Source organism: Vitis vinifera, chromosome 14 (assembly GCF_030704535.1).
Source record: "Vitis vinifera cultivar Pinot Noir 40024 chromosome 14, ASM3070453v1".
NCBI lineage: Eukaryota > Viridiplantae > Streptophyta > Magnoliopsida > Vitales > Vitaceae > Vitis > Vitis vinifera.
The window spans coordinates 28,125,001-28,143,051 of NC_081818.1; the positions used below are offsets into that span (position 1 = coordinate 28,125,001).

The following is an 18,051-nucleotide window of genomic DNA, read 5'->3' on the forward strand; positions in this document are numbered from 1 at the left end:
TGGAGAGCATATGTGTCGCAGTGCCTATACTGGCATGGCCAATGATGGCGGAGCAGCCCCTGAACGCGACGTTGGTGGTGGAGCAAATAAAGGTCGGTTTAAGAGTAGAAACCATAGATGGATCGGTAAGAGGGTTTGTGAAGAAAGAACAATTAGAGAAGATGGTAAGAGAGTTGATGGAAGGAGAAAAGGGAGAGGAATTGAAAAAGGAGGTGAAGAAGTTTGCGGAGGCGACAAGGACGGCCATGGAAGAGGGCGGGTCGTCGTGGCAAATGTTGAATCTGCTCATAGATGAAACATGCAAGAAACGAGGAGGGTTTTTCTGGTCACCCTCCGCCCCACCCCTATTAGAATGGGTATGAGAGCATAGAAATCGGGGATGAGACGAGTTCAGGTTTAATAATAATATGCCCCACCCCAACTCGACATTGAAATTACAAGTTTACCCCCCACTTATAAATATTTGCTTCCTTTGATCCTTTTCGGTCTTCCTCTCTTGTTTTAGGGTTCTTGTTCCTTTCTATCGCTAGGGTTGTTGTTCATCCCTCTCAATGCAGAAATCCATCAGATAATCCATCCGAAAATCCATTCAATAATCTCATTTCCTCCATCTCCTCTTGATTCATCCTTGTTTATCTCATCAATTTAGGCTACTGCCATTTTCTCCATAGGAATCGTTTTAGGTATTTTTTTCGAATGTTGATTTGTTTGGTTTGGGGTGTTTCTTTGTTAGTTTATGTGCAAAAGATGAGAGATTTGTTGGTGTTATTTGGGATTGTCCTTCTTATTGGGATCATTGTAATTGCAGTTTAATCAGAAAATTATATTCACAACTACTAGCAGTCTCATCAATTTAGGCTATTGTCATTTTCTTCATAGGAATCGTTTTAGGTATTTTTTTCGAATATTGATTTGTTTGGTTTGGGGTGTTTCTTTGTCAGTTTCTGGGCAAAAGATGAGAGATTTGTTTGTGATATTTGAGATTGTCCTTCTTATTAAAATCATTGTAATTGCAACTTAATCCAAAAAATTTGAGAGTCCAAACGAGCAACAGATCTGTAATTTGGTGGCAACAAGTTGTGGTCTTTTTGCTAATTTCTTTTTCTCATTTCAACATGTTCCTCATGTGGAACTTACTAGCTATCAAGTCCCAAATCCCAATAGTCAAGAAATACATGCATACACAGGTGCTCAGTTCGAGTGCCTGTAGGGCTGTAACTCATTTTTTTCCCCCTATTTTTGGGCAACACAAGGTGCATACACATACTTGGGTAAGGACGGGCCGATGATGGGATTTTAATTATAACTTCAAAACGGGGATGGGAGTGCATACCCCACCCCGCCCCGGGTTTGGGACGAGATGAGAAATAACCATATATTTTGGGACGGGAATTGGATAGGGATGACCTGCCTCAAACCTGCCCCGTTACCATTCCTAGATATGTCAATGCTAAAACCACTAGAGAACATGAACGTGTAATGCTGAAAATAACACCTTCCCATATTGGCTTGCAAATAAGAAATGTTGATTGTATGGTTTTGGTTCCTAACAAATGTAACTTCCTTCCATGTTTACGAAGGTGGTGTGTGACACCCTGTGCTTATGTGTGCCTGTAGCATGCAGGGTAACATGATATCTTGAAGGCAATGTGACAAGCCAGGGAGATTAAAGGGCAAGGAGCATCTCAATGCAAAAGAATGAGTGCTATTGGTGCTCAAGTGGTGGAATATTTTTATAAATTTTCCATATTTAAGATCATTGTAGGCAATATTTACATGGAGGGGAACGATCAACCCTTGAGACAAAGCAAAAACTTTATTTGCATGCCTGGGAGGGAAGGAATCAATAAGGTTGACTAACATTAGAATACAATGCAATGAAAATGTAGGCAAAGAGGAAGCATAACACACACACATGTGCCACTAATACATGTATAGGTGTCTTGAATGACACATGTAGACTCGACATGGTAGGACACTTGGCGCTAATACCTAGAGGCATAAAGATGTGGTACCTTGGTATTATGGAAAACTCAAGCAAGGGTTTACAACACATCTCGAATGATGTTGCAAACTTGCAAGGCATTTGACATAAGACACATGATGCACCGATGCGTTTGCATAACACATGACAAGAGTAAAAGCAAAAGCAAAAGCAAATCTTTGTAATAATGAAACTAATAACATCCAATAAGGAATAATGCAATAGGACCTAATAATGAAAACTTATAACATGCAGTGGTGCAACAAGATCTAGAAATGTGACATAAGAGAATGGGATGTTGAGATGTTGAGGGATGGTAGAAGTAACATACGCAAGATAGATGATAAGCATTGACGGGCTAATTCCTAGAATATAACTATAAATGAAATGCCCATATAAAATTGGCATAAAAATGATGCCAATATAAAATTTGCCTGACCAGGCCGCCTCCGTATGAACTTCACAATAAAAGTGAAGGGAGGTTGATTACGAGTTATAATACAAGGTTTGTTCACAAAAGGTCTTAGCCATTTCCTTGCAATTGATTACGAGTTATAATACAAGGTTGGGTTTTTTCCCTTGTAAAGAGTTGCTAAGCCTTGTCTGCTGCTCACAAGGGTTGAAAAGGTCTGGTTTAGAGGGCTTCAAAGCCCTGTACAACACAAAAAAATTGGAAGGTAAATTTCATGATTATGACAGCCAGCACGCTTAATTCCTTCACTGCTATTGCCTTCGGTCAGACGAGAAATATTCATAACTAACCACAAAAGCTACCAGTACTTGTAATGCGCCTCATCAAAATACGTGAGTTGGACAGAAGTCAAAAGAATAGAATGAGTGCAACTGCAGGTTTCCTAATAAATCCCTATGGAAACACTTTAAATATCCTCCAATTTTTTTATCATACAAGCAATTCAAAGAACAGAAGAGTAAAAACCATGCGGCCCAAATGAAATTGTAAAACCATGGTTTGCAACCACTCCTCTTAAACAAATTTGACTTTGCAATACTTGAAAACAACAAAAACTCCCTTCATCCAGAAAAGATAAGTAAAGAAAGGAAAAATATCCATCCAACTTTAAGTTGCATGCCAACAACTAAACTCCATCACTAAGGGTTTCTGCGAAAGTAGTTAGATAGTTCCCACTGCATGAAGAGCAAATACTAGGGTATTGATACACTGTTACCCATATATTGTTCATCAATTGCCATAGCAAGAAGGAAAACTTCATCAGAACACATAAGAACTTAACTCTTCTCAGCATTATTCTCCAATTCCTTCCTCAACTGAAGGGAAAAGTCATCATTCACATCATCATCATCCCAATCATCTTCCCACTGTTGTGTTGTATCTTTTCCTTCTTCTTTGTCATCCCACTCTGCAGTTGTCAGTAACAAAAAGCAACCAAATCAAGATGAAGGCATATGTGAGTCTTCCTCATTTAAATTGACACAGGAATCAGGTAAACACAAAACCGTTCTTGTTTATGTCAAATGTGCTCATGCCAATTTGACAATAGGTATTGCGAGAACATGACCAAAGAAATTCTTAAAACAAAAAGGGTAAAAAATAAATCCAAGATAAGACAGCACTTTCTGAAATCATTCTGATGAATTCAAGTCATTTAGTTTTCTCTCATACTCCTATTGACAGTGACTTTGATAGTTAAGACACAAAACTTAAGGTTCTCTTTGGGAACTGTTCTTAAATAGGGTTTTTTGTTTTTTAGAACAAAAAACAATTTTATAACTTAAAAAATGTCTGATGAATCTTTGAGTAAAAATAGCTTTAGGGTAAGAACAAGTTATTTTTTAGAACAAGTTTGAGTCGAAAAGTAACAAGTTTGAGTCAAAAAGTGTTTTTTATTGAGTATTCTAAGAAACAACTAAAAATATGAAAAATACTTTAAAAACTTTATAAGTGCATATTAAGAATGAGTTGAGAACATTGTTTTCCATATTTAAGTTTCAAAAATTGTTTCCATATTTAAGTTTCCAAACAAAATTTTATTCTTAAAAACAGTTAGTAACTTATTTTAAGAATTGTTCTTCAAAACTGTTTTTGAAAACATTACTAAACAGATCCTACATATGTACATACTTACCTACAGATATTTCTGGGTGGGTTGCGGAAGGAAAATTTTCCCCAACCTTTTAGGGAATGGATGGCAGTGCCTGGACACATTACAGGGTTGGTTGACAAAAAAAAGGTTGGGGCAACTGGATAATTCCATGTACAGTGTTTTGCTTTGTTGTAGAAACAATCACCCAGTACCATTAAGTGTGCCCAGCGTTAGATTTGTCATTAGGTAGGGTCGTTGTGCTCCTCTATTTTCATGTTCTAACACAGGACAAAGTAGTGGTGGCAACTGGCAAGTTGTCTAGAAGAAAGGGACATTCTTTTTCATGCAACACTTTCCAGTAACAATGACAAGAACAAGCTGTTTGGCACAGCTTCCCAAACCACGGAACCCATGTCAACTGTTTGCAAAGAAGTGAGCAGCAACATAATGTGTTACTCCTAGTCCCCCCCCCCCACCCTCCAACCCTGAGGTAGCAGTGCCCTCTGGCAATGAACAGTGTCCCAAGTTTCAGCCTCCCTGTTATTTAAGTAATAAAAGGGCAAACCCATCTCCTGGGGTTATTTATATATAAGTGTGTGCATGTAATTAGTTACTACTGCTTATATAAAGAACCTGTCTTGCTCCAATTTGGTTTAGAAAGCTGACTTCACATTCAAATGGACCAAGCACAGGCAAAACACTAAAACCCAATAATGATCCAAACTGGGAACTGAGACAGGTTTAAATCCCCTTCACCAGCCCTATCCTGACTAACAGAGGACACCATATCTGTTCTGATGATGGATTGGATGGCTTACACAATTGCCATACCCTATTGTCACCCCTTCTCTTAACCTCAAGCTAATCAGATAGGTACCATAGCACTAACAAACTCCCACTATGTTTAGAATTGACTCATCATCCTCATCAAACAAGAAAGAATGCCCCAGCTTACCCTATTTTGGTATAAATCCAAAGAAAAACTGTCTAGATAGTAAAATTTATCCAATTTAATAAATACTAGCCCACATCATTTCCTCTTCCACAAGGTTTTTCCAATCCATTGCGGGCACATTAGCTGACACACCAAAAATAAGATTCCATCAACTTGACAACTGCATCACTAATGTTTTCCCTCATGCCTCCATCCTCAACTACTTTGCTAAAGAAGCCAACTAATCCTAGCACTTTTCATCATACAATGAAAGAACACAGCACATTTCTCTCCGTCTATGATCATTATCCTCAAGTTTTATCTTCAAACTGGTAATCTAAGCCTAGCTGACTTCCAGCATGTGTCTCCTTTCCTATGAAGCCGAAACTTCCAATTCATCTCTTAGATTCAAGATACATTTATATTGTAAAAGTCATTCACAATTACCACTCTTCCCTAACCTTAATTACCTACTTGACGATTTATAACATGTTAAGAGATGTAGCTAGGCTTACCCAAAAAACAAAACTAGATTCTGACAATTACTAGATTGCCTAGAAAATATAGATCCTCAAAAAATATACATTTTGATCCAAAACAGCCGAACTCTCTGCGAAGCGGTTCTCTAAAAGAAGCAAAACATCATCAATGTCCCACATAGAAATAATGGAAACTGCCACCAAAGGAGTAGATGGAAGAAACCATCCACCCTAAAGAATGACTTGGGCCCAAGTGAAACAATTCCCATGCAAAAGGCAAGTGAATATAGGAATTGTTGTCAACAAACTTCAAAAAGAGTCCCATTGTTCAATTTATCAGGTCCTATTGAATAGTAACCACGGAAATACACCAAACTAAAGTCATCTTTAGTAGACCACCAAAATAGCATAATCATGTTGCATGTCCAAATTCAATAGAAAAATTGTCTTACGTCAAACCCTACACAATGTGTAAAAGTAAGTAGCTTCAATGTTCTCCAATTCACCAAACACTGAATAAAGCAAAACAATAAAATCCAGTCCTGATAGGATCCCTGGAGTGGATAGCCTCCACATAAGGGCTGGTGGGCTTTTTTGTTTTTCTCTTTGGTTGTGAGGCTTTAGCTAGATTGTATACTCCCTGTATACGTGTGGCTTTTTGGCCTCTTATCAATATATTCTGTGCTTACTTATCAAAAAAAAAAAAAAAAATCCAGTCCTGATCACTATCTTATACCATGTGATGGTCACATCTCAAGGGTTTCTGATGCATAAAAACTCTCTTAATCTTTGCATGAATCAAAGTAGAATTACTCACAAGACTTCCATAAGTCAGGCCAAACTTTAATTCTTTAATATATTTACAACCTCAATCCACTCAGCTCAAGAAAATAGCCTACAAAATCGTGTTTAAATCTATAGCACATAGATCCATCGGATTCCACCAGTACTCATAATTCAAAATCCTCTCCTCTCTTAAAGCTCAAGCCCTACATAGAAACTCCTTCACCCACTAGACTCCCCATCAAAGAATATTTAACAAGATATCATTACCTTATTCCTCAATCAAATGAAGCCACAAAAATCAACTAGCTCTCTCAAAACTCTATAATCACTCAACAACTGATTCTTTCACTGCCAAATAATGAACACACAAGTAATTTTATAGATACAAATCACAGTGAAGAGGTTTCCTCATGCATGTATTCTTTGAAAGCATAAACCACCTTCATTTCTTTACAATGAAAAATGAACAAAATACACCAAGGAAAATCAATCATTGATGAAAAAAAAAAAAAAAAAAGGCCAAAATTTGCAAGGTTAAACACAACAATGAGCAAAATTACCTTCATTGATCTCAAATTCCTCAAACTCGTCATCATCCTCAAACAAATCAACCTTCGGATCTTCATTCGCTACCTTGGGCTCCTTCTCCATTCTTCAATCTGACAGCTCCTGCAATCACCACCCTATTACAACCTATCAGCCTCAAAATCAAAAACTCACTTCAACCCCAAAACCCTAGATCGCATTCACCATTTCTCACAAAACCCAAACCCTAAAACACAAAAGCACATACATATAGGGAGAGGCTTACGATTCAGAGAGAGAGAAGTGTGCTTCAGGTTTCGTGTTTTGCAAACCTACTGATTTCGATGGCCCCGATCATATGGCATCCGGAAGCTTAAGGCTAAAGTCACCCGCGGGTATGCGGTGGACCCTATGGATGACAAACACGCGGATGGTTGAAAGGGTGGGTGTCCACGTGCGAGAAACAATAAGCTTATTTGAAAACATTTTTCAAAAAACAGTTTTTAAAAACACTTGTTAATTATTATTTTGAAGAGTAAAATTTAGTTTGTGAGAATATAAAAAACGTTTTTTTCAACTTATTTTCTAAAAAGCAAAGCTTTCAATATGTTGTCCATCTTACAAAGTAAAAATAACCAAAGACAACTCAAATTTGTTTTTAAAAAATAATATGTTTTCAAAACAAATTCTTAAAAATTGTTTTTATTAAAAATTTATCAAATGTATTTTCTAAATTAGAAAAAAAATTTCAAGACTAATTTCCAAATGGAACGTATTTATGGGAAAAGTGTGTTTTGGTACAAAAATTTAAAAGATAAACAAAAAAATAAAAACCCAAATTTACGAAATCCAAATTTAACACATTTACTACTTTTTGTACACTTACTACATTCAATCATTTAATTATAACATTTAATCAAATATATACTATCTTTTATTATTCAAGCACAACATTTGATCATAGAATACATAAAATTTAAATAGTTTTTTTTTCAAATATCTATATCAAGACACACTTTCCCTCTTGTCTATTCCATTTGTTCTCTTTATATTCGGGTTTAATCTTTTTATATCGGAGTGACAACTCGAGCGGATTGGGCTAAGTTTGCATCCAACCCAAACCCAAGTTAAATTGATAAACATTCAATTTAACTTTTAACTCAAGGTATTCAATCTAAGTCTAATATATCCTTACTTTTTTAAGTTTGGATTAGCTTCGGGTGTAACTCCAGGTTGTTCAATTTGAATGAGTTAAATTTGAGTTGAATTGGTTAAACCCATATGCAATGATATATAAATATTTTTTTTTAACTTTATCCTTTATACATTTATACCAAAATTCAAATAATAAATAACACACCATTTCGAAGTAATAACAAACAAAAAATAGAAAATAACATTTTCTTTATTAAAATGATTTAAAAACATATAATTTGAATATTATTATAGATAATAATATAAAATATTAAATGGGATTTGAGTTACCCAACTTGAATTGAGTACAAGTTGAGAAAACTAAACTCGAGCCCAACCCAAGTATTAAATATGTTTGTCCAATCCTTTCCATAAAGCAGGCTCGATTCAAATTGTTTCTAGCCAACTCATCTAAATTGCATCCGGATTTAGGTTTTTTTAATCCTACTATTATTTGCCTACATATGGACACATAGAAACTTCATTTGGAAAGATACCAAGCATCTTTGTGAAATATGCTATATGGCGAGTAAAGACAAACCAAAAGAAAGATGATACAATATGACAAATGTTCAGTGAGGCCATTGTCAAACAGATTTAACCCTTAACTTCTACTGTATTCCCAAATGTGATTTGTGAGATGTATACTGGTGACAGCTAAAAACCATGGCCATGTACAAGATCACCAAACAAAATTCATTCAGTCTACACTGTCAAATAGGATCATTTACTTTTCCAGGAAAAAAAATTCACCCTGATTGGAGCTGTCATTGTTTAGGATGTACTGAGACTGTCTTAACTGGTAGTGGTCTGTTTGTCTTATGCCTCAGAGAATTATATGCAGAGGTAGAAAGCATATAATAAGCTAAAAGTGACATTATTTTTGTAAGAAAACATACCTTTTCTGTTGTTTTTTCGATCTTTCAGAGGCCGGCGATGGTATTTTAAGAACAGAAAGTAAGGTGGCATATGCAGATTGTAAAATCTCTAGGACGATGCCACCGATCCTTTTCCAATCTATTGATATTAAACAATGAAGAGAACCCCACATCTTGGACCTGCAAAGATCAAATATCACTGCTACTTCCAACCATTTGCTTTTCATAGAGTTGCTACAAATAACCCCAGTTCATATTGCAAGTTGCAACTTGTTAAGAAGTTCTACCTTCCTTAAGGAACCAAAACCTCCTGTTCTATGGCCTCTTTAGTGTCTACTCAGTAAGGGTTTGACATCATGGATGAATCCATCTTGCATACTCATAAATGGCAGAGGACTAAGTGTCTGAAATTGCTCTTTGTTGTATATATTTTTATTGTGATCGGTGCTGTAAATTTTGCAGTTTGTCATCCTTCTGCAAGTGACTGCATACTTGATTTTCAGTCTTTGTCATCCTCATCTTCAAGCTGTGAAGAGGGTGATTGGGGAAGTTTTCTAAACAAGGGCTGCTGTGGAGCAGCTTTTGGTGGATATCTCTATTCACTGGGGAAGCATGCAAATGAAACAGGGAAAGTATACTTGAATTCCACTGAACAGAGGAATTGCTTGACTTCAATGAAACGTTTTGAGGCAGATGCTGTCAGTTGTGGAATTGAGAAGCTAACAAGTGGTACTGGGGGCTGTTCTGACTTCTTTGTCTTTGATGTCACTGAAAAGTTGGGAGATGAATTTAGGAGTTTGGAGGAAAATTGCAAATTTGTGAGTCCTGATGGAGAATGGGATCAATCATGTAGTTCTTGTGTGACGAGTTGGGAAGACATAAGAGGAATACACTCCACTTTGAAGGATGAAACTGATGTTTGTAGGTTTGCAGTGCTGGTATCACTAATAAGCAGCAGAACTGAAGATGAGTCATGGTTTGGAAAAATTTACACATGCCTCAGGGAGCAGGACATTGACAAAGGTATGTAGCTTGAAAGTATATAGGGTACTGGCTTTCTTGAGCTTAATCAAGTTCAAGTTTACTTCTTCTAACACCATCTATGTACTATTACTTGATAACAATCTAGGTCATTTCCATTTTCAATCAAATACGCGGTCCTCTGGACGGGATGAAACATCAAGGAGTCATACAAAGTTTAAAATTAGCACAGGTGAGTCTGCATCCACCATCATATCATCACATCATATCTTAGATGGTTTGTTCTTTTCAATTAACTATGGAGAATTTTTACACGCGTACAGGTTTATGGTTTCTGATAGGAGGTCTCATAGCGATGGCTTTGATAATAACCATTGGTATATGGTTCTTGTTAAGGAGATGGTGTAAATCATATGCTATACCAAAGAGAGCAGGTACAGCATTACAGCATTTCATATTCAATATCAGAAACCAAAAGTTCCCATACAAATAGCTTATGATATATGTATATAGTGATTCTGTTTATTCATTTGACAGCATTAAAAGCCGTGGCACCAGAGGGGCCTGGTTGTATGAAAATCTCAATCAAGGAGGTCTACTCTGCCACAAACAATCTAAATGAGAAGAACATCATTGGTGAAGGAACAGCAGGTGAGAACCCAAGTGAAAGAGACATGGAACTTGGTCTACCAAGCCACACTAAAGAGAAACATCTTCCTTTTTGTTGCCCACTTTCCGCCATTTTCTTTGACACTTTTTCTAATATCCTTTCACGGTATTTGAAACAACAACATCAAGGAATGTATCTATGTTGTCTAGAATGGGTCTTTGAGAAGTACTAAGAATGAAATTATGATAAAAGTCACAATAGATTTGTGTCTGTGTATGCATGTTTTTTAAGTTTGCAAGTGTGTGACCAACATGATCATAACATATGGTTTTCAACTTTGACATCTCGTTTGGATGTTATATCAGGAAAGGTATACAGAGGCATACTACAAAACAATCAACATGTTGCAGTCAAGCACATCATCAATGACAATCATATGGAGACCTTTGTCAGGGAGATCACAAGCTTATCACACATCAAACATCCAAATCTTGTGGCCTTACTGGGTTATTGTGAAGTAGAAGATGAGTGCTTCCTTGTTTATGAACTATGTCCCGATGGAAACCTCTCAGAGTGGCTTTTTGGTATCCCTTTTTCTTATTATGAAGTTATTCTCTCTGTTTGATTCCTTCATTGCCAGTAAATATAAGTTGATGCATGACAGGGAAGGATAAAGTCCTGTCTTGGATTCAAAGGCTTGAGATTGCAATCGACAGTGCTCAAGGTCTTCTTTTCCTCCACACATATCCAGCAGGATGCATTGTTCACCGTGATATCAAGGTCCTTCCCATTAGTATAGTTCTTGCATTTCTCATGAATATATCAGTATGCAATGCCTGTTGATAGTTTTTTGTTCACATCTCTAATAATACTATAGGTTGGATGGATCTAAACTATTACAGAATCCAAAAAAACTCCAAACTATAAAACAATTTTGTGCCTTATGCTTGACCAAGTTTTCTCTAGACGCTATTCTTATGTTTCCCAATTAGCAGTAATATGATATATGACACAAAAAGGGAAAGACTCCAGTCCACTGATGAAAATAGCTTTTAATTCCTGCAGCCAACAAACATTCTTCTTGGAGCAAACTTTGAAGCCAAGCTGTCTGACTTTGGATTGTCCAAGGTTATTGACCAGGGTGAATCCCATGTTAGCTCAGAAGTCAGAGGAACTTTTGGCTATATGGATCCTGAGTACCAATCCAACCACCATGTCAACCCATCTGGTGATGTATACAGCTTTGGGATAGTGCTTCTTCAAATCCTCTCAGGGAAGAAAGTTATAAATCTGAATCTGAAGAAACCAATGTCTTTAGATAAAATGGTAAAAAAAATCACTGCCTGCATTTGTTTTCCGATTCTAAATTCTCTTGACCTATGAACTGCAATTTTATTCTTTTATATTTCTGCTGTCCAGGCCAAAATCCTTACAAAAGATGGAAGCATAACAGAATTTGTAGATCCTAAACTTGATGGGGAGTACTCAGCAGAAGCTTTTGACCTGATACTTAAGCTTGCTCTCTCATGCACATCGCTTAAGCAACAACGGCCATCTATGGAACAAGTTGTTCTGAGGTTAGAAAAGGCCCTTGAAATCTCAACTATGGCAAAGGCTTGTACACCTCAACTGACACCAAATCGTCTATCATCTGGAGAAAAGAGATTTCTCGACGAGATTCATTGTTACAATAATATCTTGTTTGACAGTACATGAACATTAGAATACCAAAGCATATTTGTACCTAGTTTCATAATCAGAAGCTGATTTAGAATTTAATGATCCAGGAATTGTGTAATGAATCATAAATCCATGGAATGGTGATATCCATGGAACAACATTCTGGTAGAGAATTACTAGACATTCAAAATGGCATTCCCTGAATGCCATGAATCATTTGACACTACTAAACAGCTTTTCCTTTCCAATTCCAGACATGGAAAATTGACTCCCTGAGATTATCTAGGTAAACTCTTTATTCAAATTCCTGTTATCAGTGTACTTAATCATCTATCTGCACATCCCAACTTGACTAAAAGAACATATCTATATACCTATCTCTACCAAGAACAATCTCACCATTCAATGCTACCTTCTATATTTCTTCTAGGAAACAAGGAATGCCTCTCTTTATGATGAAAGCAGAAGGCAGAAGAGTTAGGATCCTGTGACCACACCAGATACTGGCATTCTCCATACATCCATCTGAGTCCCATATCTTTGTTCTTTTGAAGAAAATTAGTCCAAGATCTTAATGATTTGATCCAAGAATATATTTTGTTGGTTTCTTTATAGCCTCTAATTTACATGTCTAATTTCCACTTGCTTTGCTCAAGTTTCAATATTAGATGCCATAATGATCCCTTTGGACCTTGAAAAGGAGGAAGGAAAGAAAAATTCTGAAAATAGCTTCAGAAGAGAATCCATCTTTAAGCAAGCATTTTTCCTTCCTCCCTCTGGATTTTTGGAGATGCAAATGGAGCCTGTATCACTTTAGATTTGATCTTTCAAAAAGTTATTGTCAACGATAAATGACTAAACTAAAATATCCCTTTTCCAACCCTTTCTTTGCTTCAAACTTGGGGCTTTTTCTTGCATCTCAAAGGATGGAAAGGCAAGTAACTTATTTCATGATGGTGGGCTAATTCCAATACTAGGAGACCAGTAATCTCTGTTCTTAAACTCAATGATAGGTTCTGTTTACTGCTCATAATTGAAAATGGTATATGAAAACTACAGCTAGAAACTTATAACCAAGCCGGGTTTTTCAAAGGCGTAACAACAGCCTTAACTTGCATGTAGTTACTAAGGCCATAAATTCCCTTTTCTCTGCCATGCCCACTCATCTTCCTCCCACCAAAAGGAATTGCAGCATCAAAGACAAAAAAGCAGTTAATCCATACTGTCCCAACTCTCAAAGCTCGAGTCAGAGTATTGGCAGTGTCTAGATTCTGAGTGAAAATTCCAGCAGCCAGCCCATAGTGAGTAGCGTTTGCCCTTCGGATCACCTCATCAAGATCCCTGTTATTGGTAAAAGCATAAAAGCAGGTAAAAGGAGGGAAAATCTTTTGAGAATAACAAAACCAAGATGATTAAGAAGATGCATAGCTCACTTGAATTTCAAGATGGACTGCACTGGGCCAAAGATCTCTTCTTTTGCTATCAACATATTATCCTGATTGGCATAAGGATTAAAATCATGTTAAAATTTCTTCCTTCTTGAATACTAATGTTAAGAGAGTTATAGTACTCATACATGGACATTTGAGAAGACAGTGGGTTGAATATAGTAGCCTTTGGAGCTGAATTTTTCACCTCCAGCTTCAAGAGTTGCACCAGCTTCAATACCAGATTTTATGTAACCAAGGATCTTGTTGAATTGCTGAGAATCAATCTGAAATATTTAAAAGGACCAAAACAAGGTATCACTTTCTCAGCCTTGATTTACTTGTAGCATGTTTCCAATCAATAAGCCAATTAGAAAAATTTTTAAAAATGAATCTCCTCTAACTGAATCATTTCTTGTGTTTGAGCCCTTGGAAAAAAAAAGGGTTGGGATTACCTGGGGTCCTTGTTCAACCCCCTTCTTGAAAGGATCACCAACTACACGTTTCAGAGCACGTGCCTTTGCTTTCTCTATAAACTCATCATATATGCTTTCGTGTACAAATGTGCGTGACCCAGAACAGCAAGACTGTCCCTGCAGATGAGAATCATCACATGTCCTTTAGTATCAAAATCATGTTCAAGAAAAAATGTCAAACAATTTCAGCTTGTTACTCAGAAACATATTTGATAGAACAAAACCTGATTATAGAACAGAGCAGTGTGTGAAAGCTCAACAGCCTTATCAACATCAGCATCCTCACACACAATGAAGGGAGATTTTCCTCCAAGTTCTAAAGTCACTGGCTTAAGATTGCTCTTTGCAGCCAATCCAAGTACAATCTTACCAGTGCCAGTTGACCCTGTGAAAGCAAGCTGCAAGGTAATAAATGGTTTTAGGTCAAAACCGATGATAAACTACCTCCAGACTACATATATATTGCTATTTATATTGTGGCAAGCTGAACCTAGCATTTCAGGCTTATCGGATATAATTTCTAATCCTGCATTGAACTACACATGGAAGGACATCAAATAGTGGTGACCCAAGACAATGATCACAGAAACCTGTCCCCAATTATCTTTGTGTCTAGATTTTCTAGTGGAATATACAAGAAATGAGCTTATAGGCCTCACGGCATATTTGCAGCAATCCTTTCACTTATTTTTCCTTTGGTCTCAACCAAACCGGGGAATAAAATATATATAACAGGTATTAAAGCCCTGAGCAGGCCTCCTGGGAACATCATTGAGGCCATTCCACTATCCCTCCAATATTCAAAATGAAGATTGCCCATCTCCTTGGATATCATTTTCGGTTAGTCCCTTCTGAAAGCACTGATTTGTGATCATCAGTGACGAAGAAAAGATATTGGAGGGACAAAGAGATCCATGTTATAATCCTTTATATTAATCCAGAGATCTTTGTCCCAGATACAGAAACAAAATCTGAAGCATGCAAGGTACCTTGTCCACATCCATATGACTAGAAAGAGCGGCCCCAGCTGTAGGACCAAATCCGGAAACCACATTTAAAACACCAGGAGGGAGTCCAGCCTGTCAAAGTTAAAACAATTGAGATTGAAAATCATCCCAAGGAAAAGAATACTTGCTCAATTTAAAGGAACCCATGGTGTTTACATCTTTGTTCACATGTAATTCACTTCTTTAAGCATGTAGAATTCACCTGAATTCATTTTGGAATCTGTACAAGAAGATAGATATTATTTGTATGTGTTAAAATCTTGAGTCCAAGACTGCAAAGGCCCTTTAAACATAAGGAATTAGCGGAATGTGTGCTTAAATCACACCAGGTTCTTTAAGGATTTCTATGTCTAGGTTGCCTCTACATACTCCTATTTTTGGACGGAGCACAATAAAACTCAGGGAGAGGAATTATTCAAATGTTTCTTGTCCTGGTTAGATATGATAGGAGGTGAATTATTGTCAACTTTAATACAAGACAAATGAAATTCACGAGCTTTACCTCATAGAGAGAGAGAGAGAGAAAGAGAGGCTACCTCATATAACAGCTTGGACGCATAGAGGGCAGATAATGGTGTCTGCTCTGCAGTCTTTAATACAATAGTGTTACCACATGCTAATGCGGGCCCAACCTTCCAACCATACAATAATAGAGGAAAGTTCCAAGGAATAATCTGCCCTGCAACACCAATGGGTTCATGGAGGGTTTGGACATGGTGCAGCCCATCAGCAGGAACTGTGAGACCATGAATCTTATCTGCCCAGCCTGAAGAATATAGAGAGTGTGAGGTATTTGAATGCCAAGCAACAGGTGCATATCAACTATTTTTTTCACTTCCCTTACCAGCATAATATCGAAATACGCGAATCACCATTGGTATTTCAACATTTGCAGCTTGTTCATAAGGCTTTCCATTATCCCATGATTCAAGGGCTGCAATTTCACTACAGTGCTTTTCAAGCAAATCAGCAAAGCGAAAAAGTATGCATGATCTTTCCTGGCCATATTTAGCAACAAAGAGTGAGGCAAGATATTTACATATCAGAAATCCCCAGAAAACAACAACAATTCTAGAATTTGAACCAATGAAAAAAAGGGGAAATAAAGAAGGGCATGTATTTACATAAGGGGTCATCTTTGGCCATGGTCCCTCATCAAATGCTTTGCGAGCAGCAGAGACTGCCCTGTTTATATCTTCAGCCTCACCTTCAGCAACATGAGCAATCACATCCCCTGTTCTTGGATCCAAAGTTGGAAAGGTTTTCCCTAATGTGACAGAATGCAATGCCTTATTAAGGTGATCGAAGTTGAACAGTATATAGTCAAATATACAGCAAGCGAAAAGGCTAACACACTAGCCAGGAATCAAACACCCACCCGATGCCGCATCAACGAATCTTCCATTGATGAGGAGCTGAGTATAATCTATTTGAACTGGTGGAGTTATCGGTTCCTCCTCAGTTGCAACAGCTGTGCTAAACCGGCTACTGCCTCTACCCCATCTAGAATACCGACCTGAAAATTTGTTTTCCAGTCACTAAACTGAAATTCACGAAGGCCCACTCTTCCCCCACCCAAATTCTTATATCAACCACATGGAAGTATGGAAGAATTCAAGGGAAGGGAGTGTTGCAGGTAGGGAAGAGAAAGGACAAATAATTTTCCACTCAGGGCGAAGGCCATGGAGAGAAATTCACTACCCTAAAGTCCAGAAACCATTAGAACTCCAAATCAAGAAAAAAAAAACCCATAGCTTTTCCATATGAGGCCTGTGGCTTCAAGAGCTCCTTAAAAGATTAAACAAAAACGAAACACTTGGTATTTTTTCTTCAAAACAGAGCTTCAGCTAAATAGTTACATAAACTCCAGTTATACAACCATGATGAGCAAAAGAACTACATGATCAGACACATAGAAATATGCATGTGGACTGAGAAAAACTAAGAGCATCATGGGTGTACCAAAAGAACGTAAAGAAGCAGCAGTGGAAGAAGCAGAGAGCAGAGAAAATATCCTGGGAGCAGCCATCGCTAGTGAATACTGACTCCTGAAGGTTTTCAATCATACAAATCCTAGTATTTTCTTGTCTTCCAAGAAAGTCTAAGTTCACCACAGTGTTGCAATTTGCAATAACTTCTGAGTGACACCACCAAAGATGGAGTCTATGTTTGGACATGAAACCAAAGGTGGAAAAATGGAGGCTTATTCTACTGTATTCTCTTAGCGATCTTGCCTAAATTGCATGAAGCAACCCTCCTTTTTTTGTGCAACCAAATAAGGTAAGAAGTGTAGTAAAAAAATGTGTCAAAATATAACATACTTTTTCTATTCGTCCAATTAGAAGTGATTTTGAAATAGTTAAAAACACTTATTAATATTTAGAAGTTCTTTGGTACGATTGACATCTCTTTAAAAGTCACTATTTAAGCATACGACATATTATCAAAAAATACTTTTTTTTTTGGTTCATTTTCAAATATTTTTATGAATATGTTTAACAGTATTTTGATTCAAAGTATTTTTATTGAAAGTGTTTTTCAAAAAATTATTGATTAAGTGTTTCTTTAGAAAAATATTATTAATGATTTTCTAATACTACGAGTGATTTATAATATTTTTAAAAATTATCGTTAAATGCACTTTAATTCTATATGAAAGTGTTTTTAGAGGAATGCTATTGATAAAAGTGATATAAGATAATAATGCATTTTAAAAGAAATGACTCCCAAAGCTTATTTTATGTAGTTATTATTGATAACCCTGTATTACAATTTACATCAAAATAAGTGAGAATTTTCAAAATGCACGTAGCAATTAGGGTTTTGTTTGATTGATTAATTGTGGGCCAAATGACATGACATGCATGATTTCATGATGGGATGACCATCTGAAAGTGACACCCCCATTGAGGTTAGTAGGTGGATGTGGCCAAATGACATGCATGATTTCATGATCGGATGACCATGTGAAAGTGACCCCTCATTGAGGTTAGTAGGTGGGTGAACTTTTTCAAGAGGCTCATCTCT

At 36.9% G+C, this 18,051-nt stretch overlaps 2 protein-coding genes, 1 non-coding gene and 1 pseudogene across 3 annotated transcripts; 2 read left to right on the plus strand and 2 right to left on the minus strand.

Annotated features, from left to right (window-relative positions):
- The window catches only part of LOC100242182 (UDP-glycosyltransferase 90A1-like), a 4,821-nt pseudogene extending 4,459 nt beyond the window's left edge, over positions 1–362 (plus strand).
- A 6,444-nt stretch (positions 363–6,806) lies between these two features.
- Positions 6,807–7,237, minus strand: LOC100242386 (uncharacterized). The gene is made up of 2 exons (XR_009467597.1): positions 7,058–7,237; positions 6,807–6,915 (listed from the first exon to the last, which is right to left on the minus strand). It is a non-coding gene; the product is annotated as an uncharacterized LOC100242386 (transcript).
- Positions 7,238–8,377: 1,140 nt separating this feature from the next.
- On the plus strand, positions 8,378–12,361 carry LOC100264470 (probable L-type lectin-domain containing receptor kinase VI.1). The gene is made up of 7 exons (XM_059742741.1): positions 8,378–9,866; positions 9,973–10,228; positions 10,330–10,475; positions 10,800–11,018; positions 11,099–11,214; positions 11,500–11,760; positions 11,854–12,361. Exons 1-7 carry the CDS (start codon positions 9,200–9,202, stop codon positions 12,148–12,150), a joined length of 1,962 nt encoding a protein of 653 aa, XP_059598724.1. The 5' UTR covers positions 8,378–9,199; the 3' UTR covers positions 12,151–12,361.
- A 682-nt stretch (positions 12,362–13,043) lies between these two features.
- On the minus strand, positions 13,044–17,304 carry LOC100259296 (aldehyde dehydrogenase family 2 member B7, mitochondrial). The gene is made up of 11 exons (XM_002274827.5): positions 16,987–17,304; positions 16,403–16,540; positions 16,149–16,291; positions 15,869–16,022; positions 15,561–15,790; positions 15,007–15,096; positions 14,242–14,415; positions 13,997–14,134; positions 13,691–13,828; positions 13,548–13,609; positions 13,044–13,455 (listed from the first exon to the last, which is right to left on the minus strand). Exons 1-11 carry the CDS (start codon positions 17,051–17,053, stop codon positions 13,182–13,184), a joined length of 1,608 nt encoding a protein of 535 aa, XP_002274863.1. The 5' UTR covers positions 17,054–17,304; the 3' UTR covers positions 13,044–13,181.
- Positions 17,305–18,051: the final 747 nt, after the last annotated feature.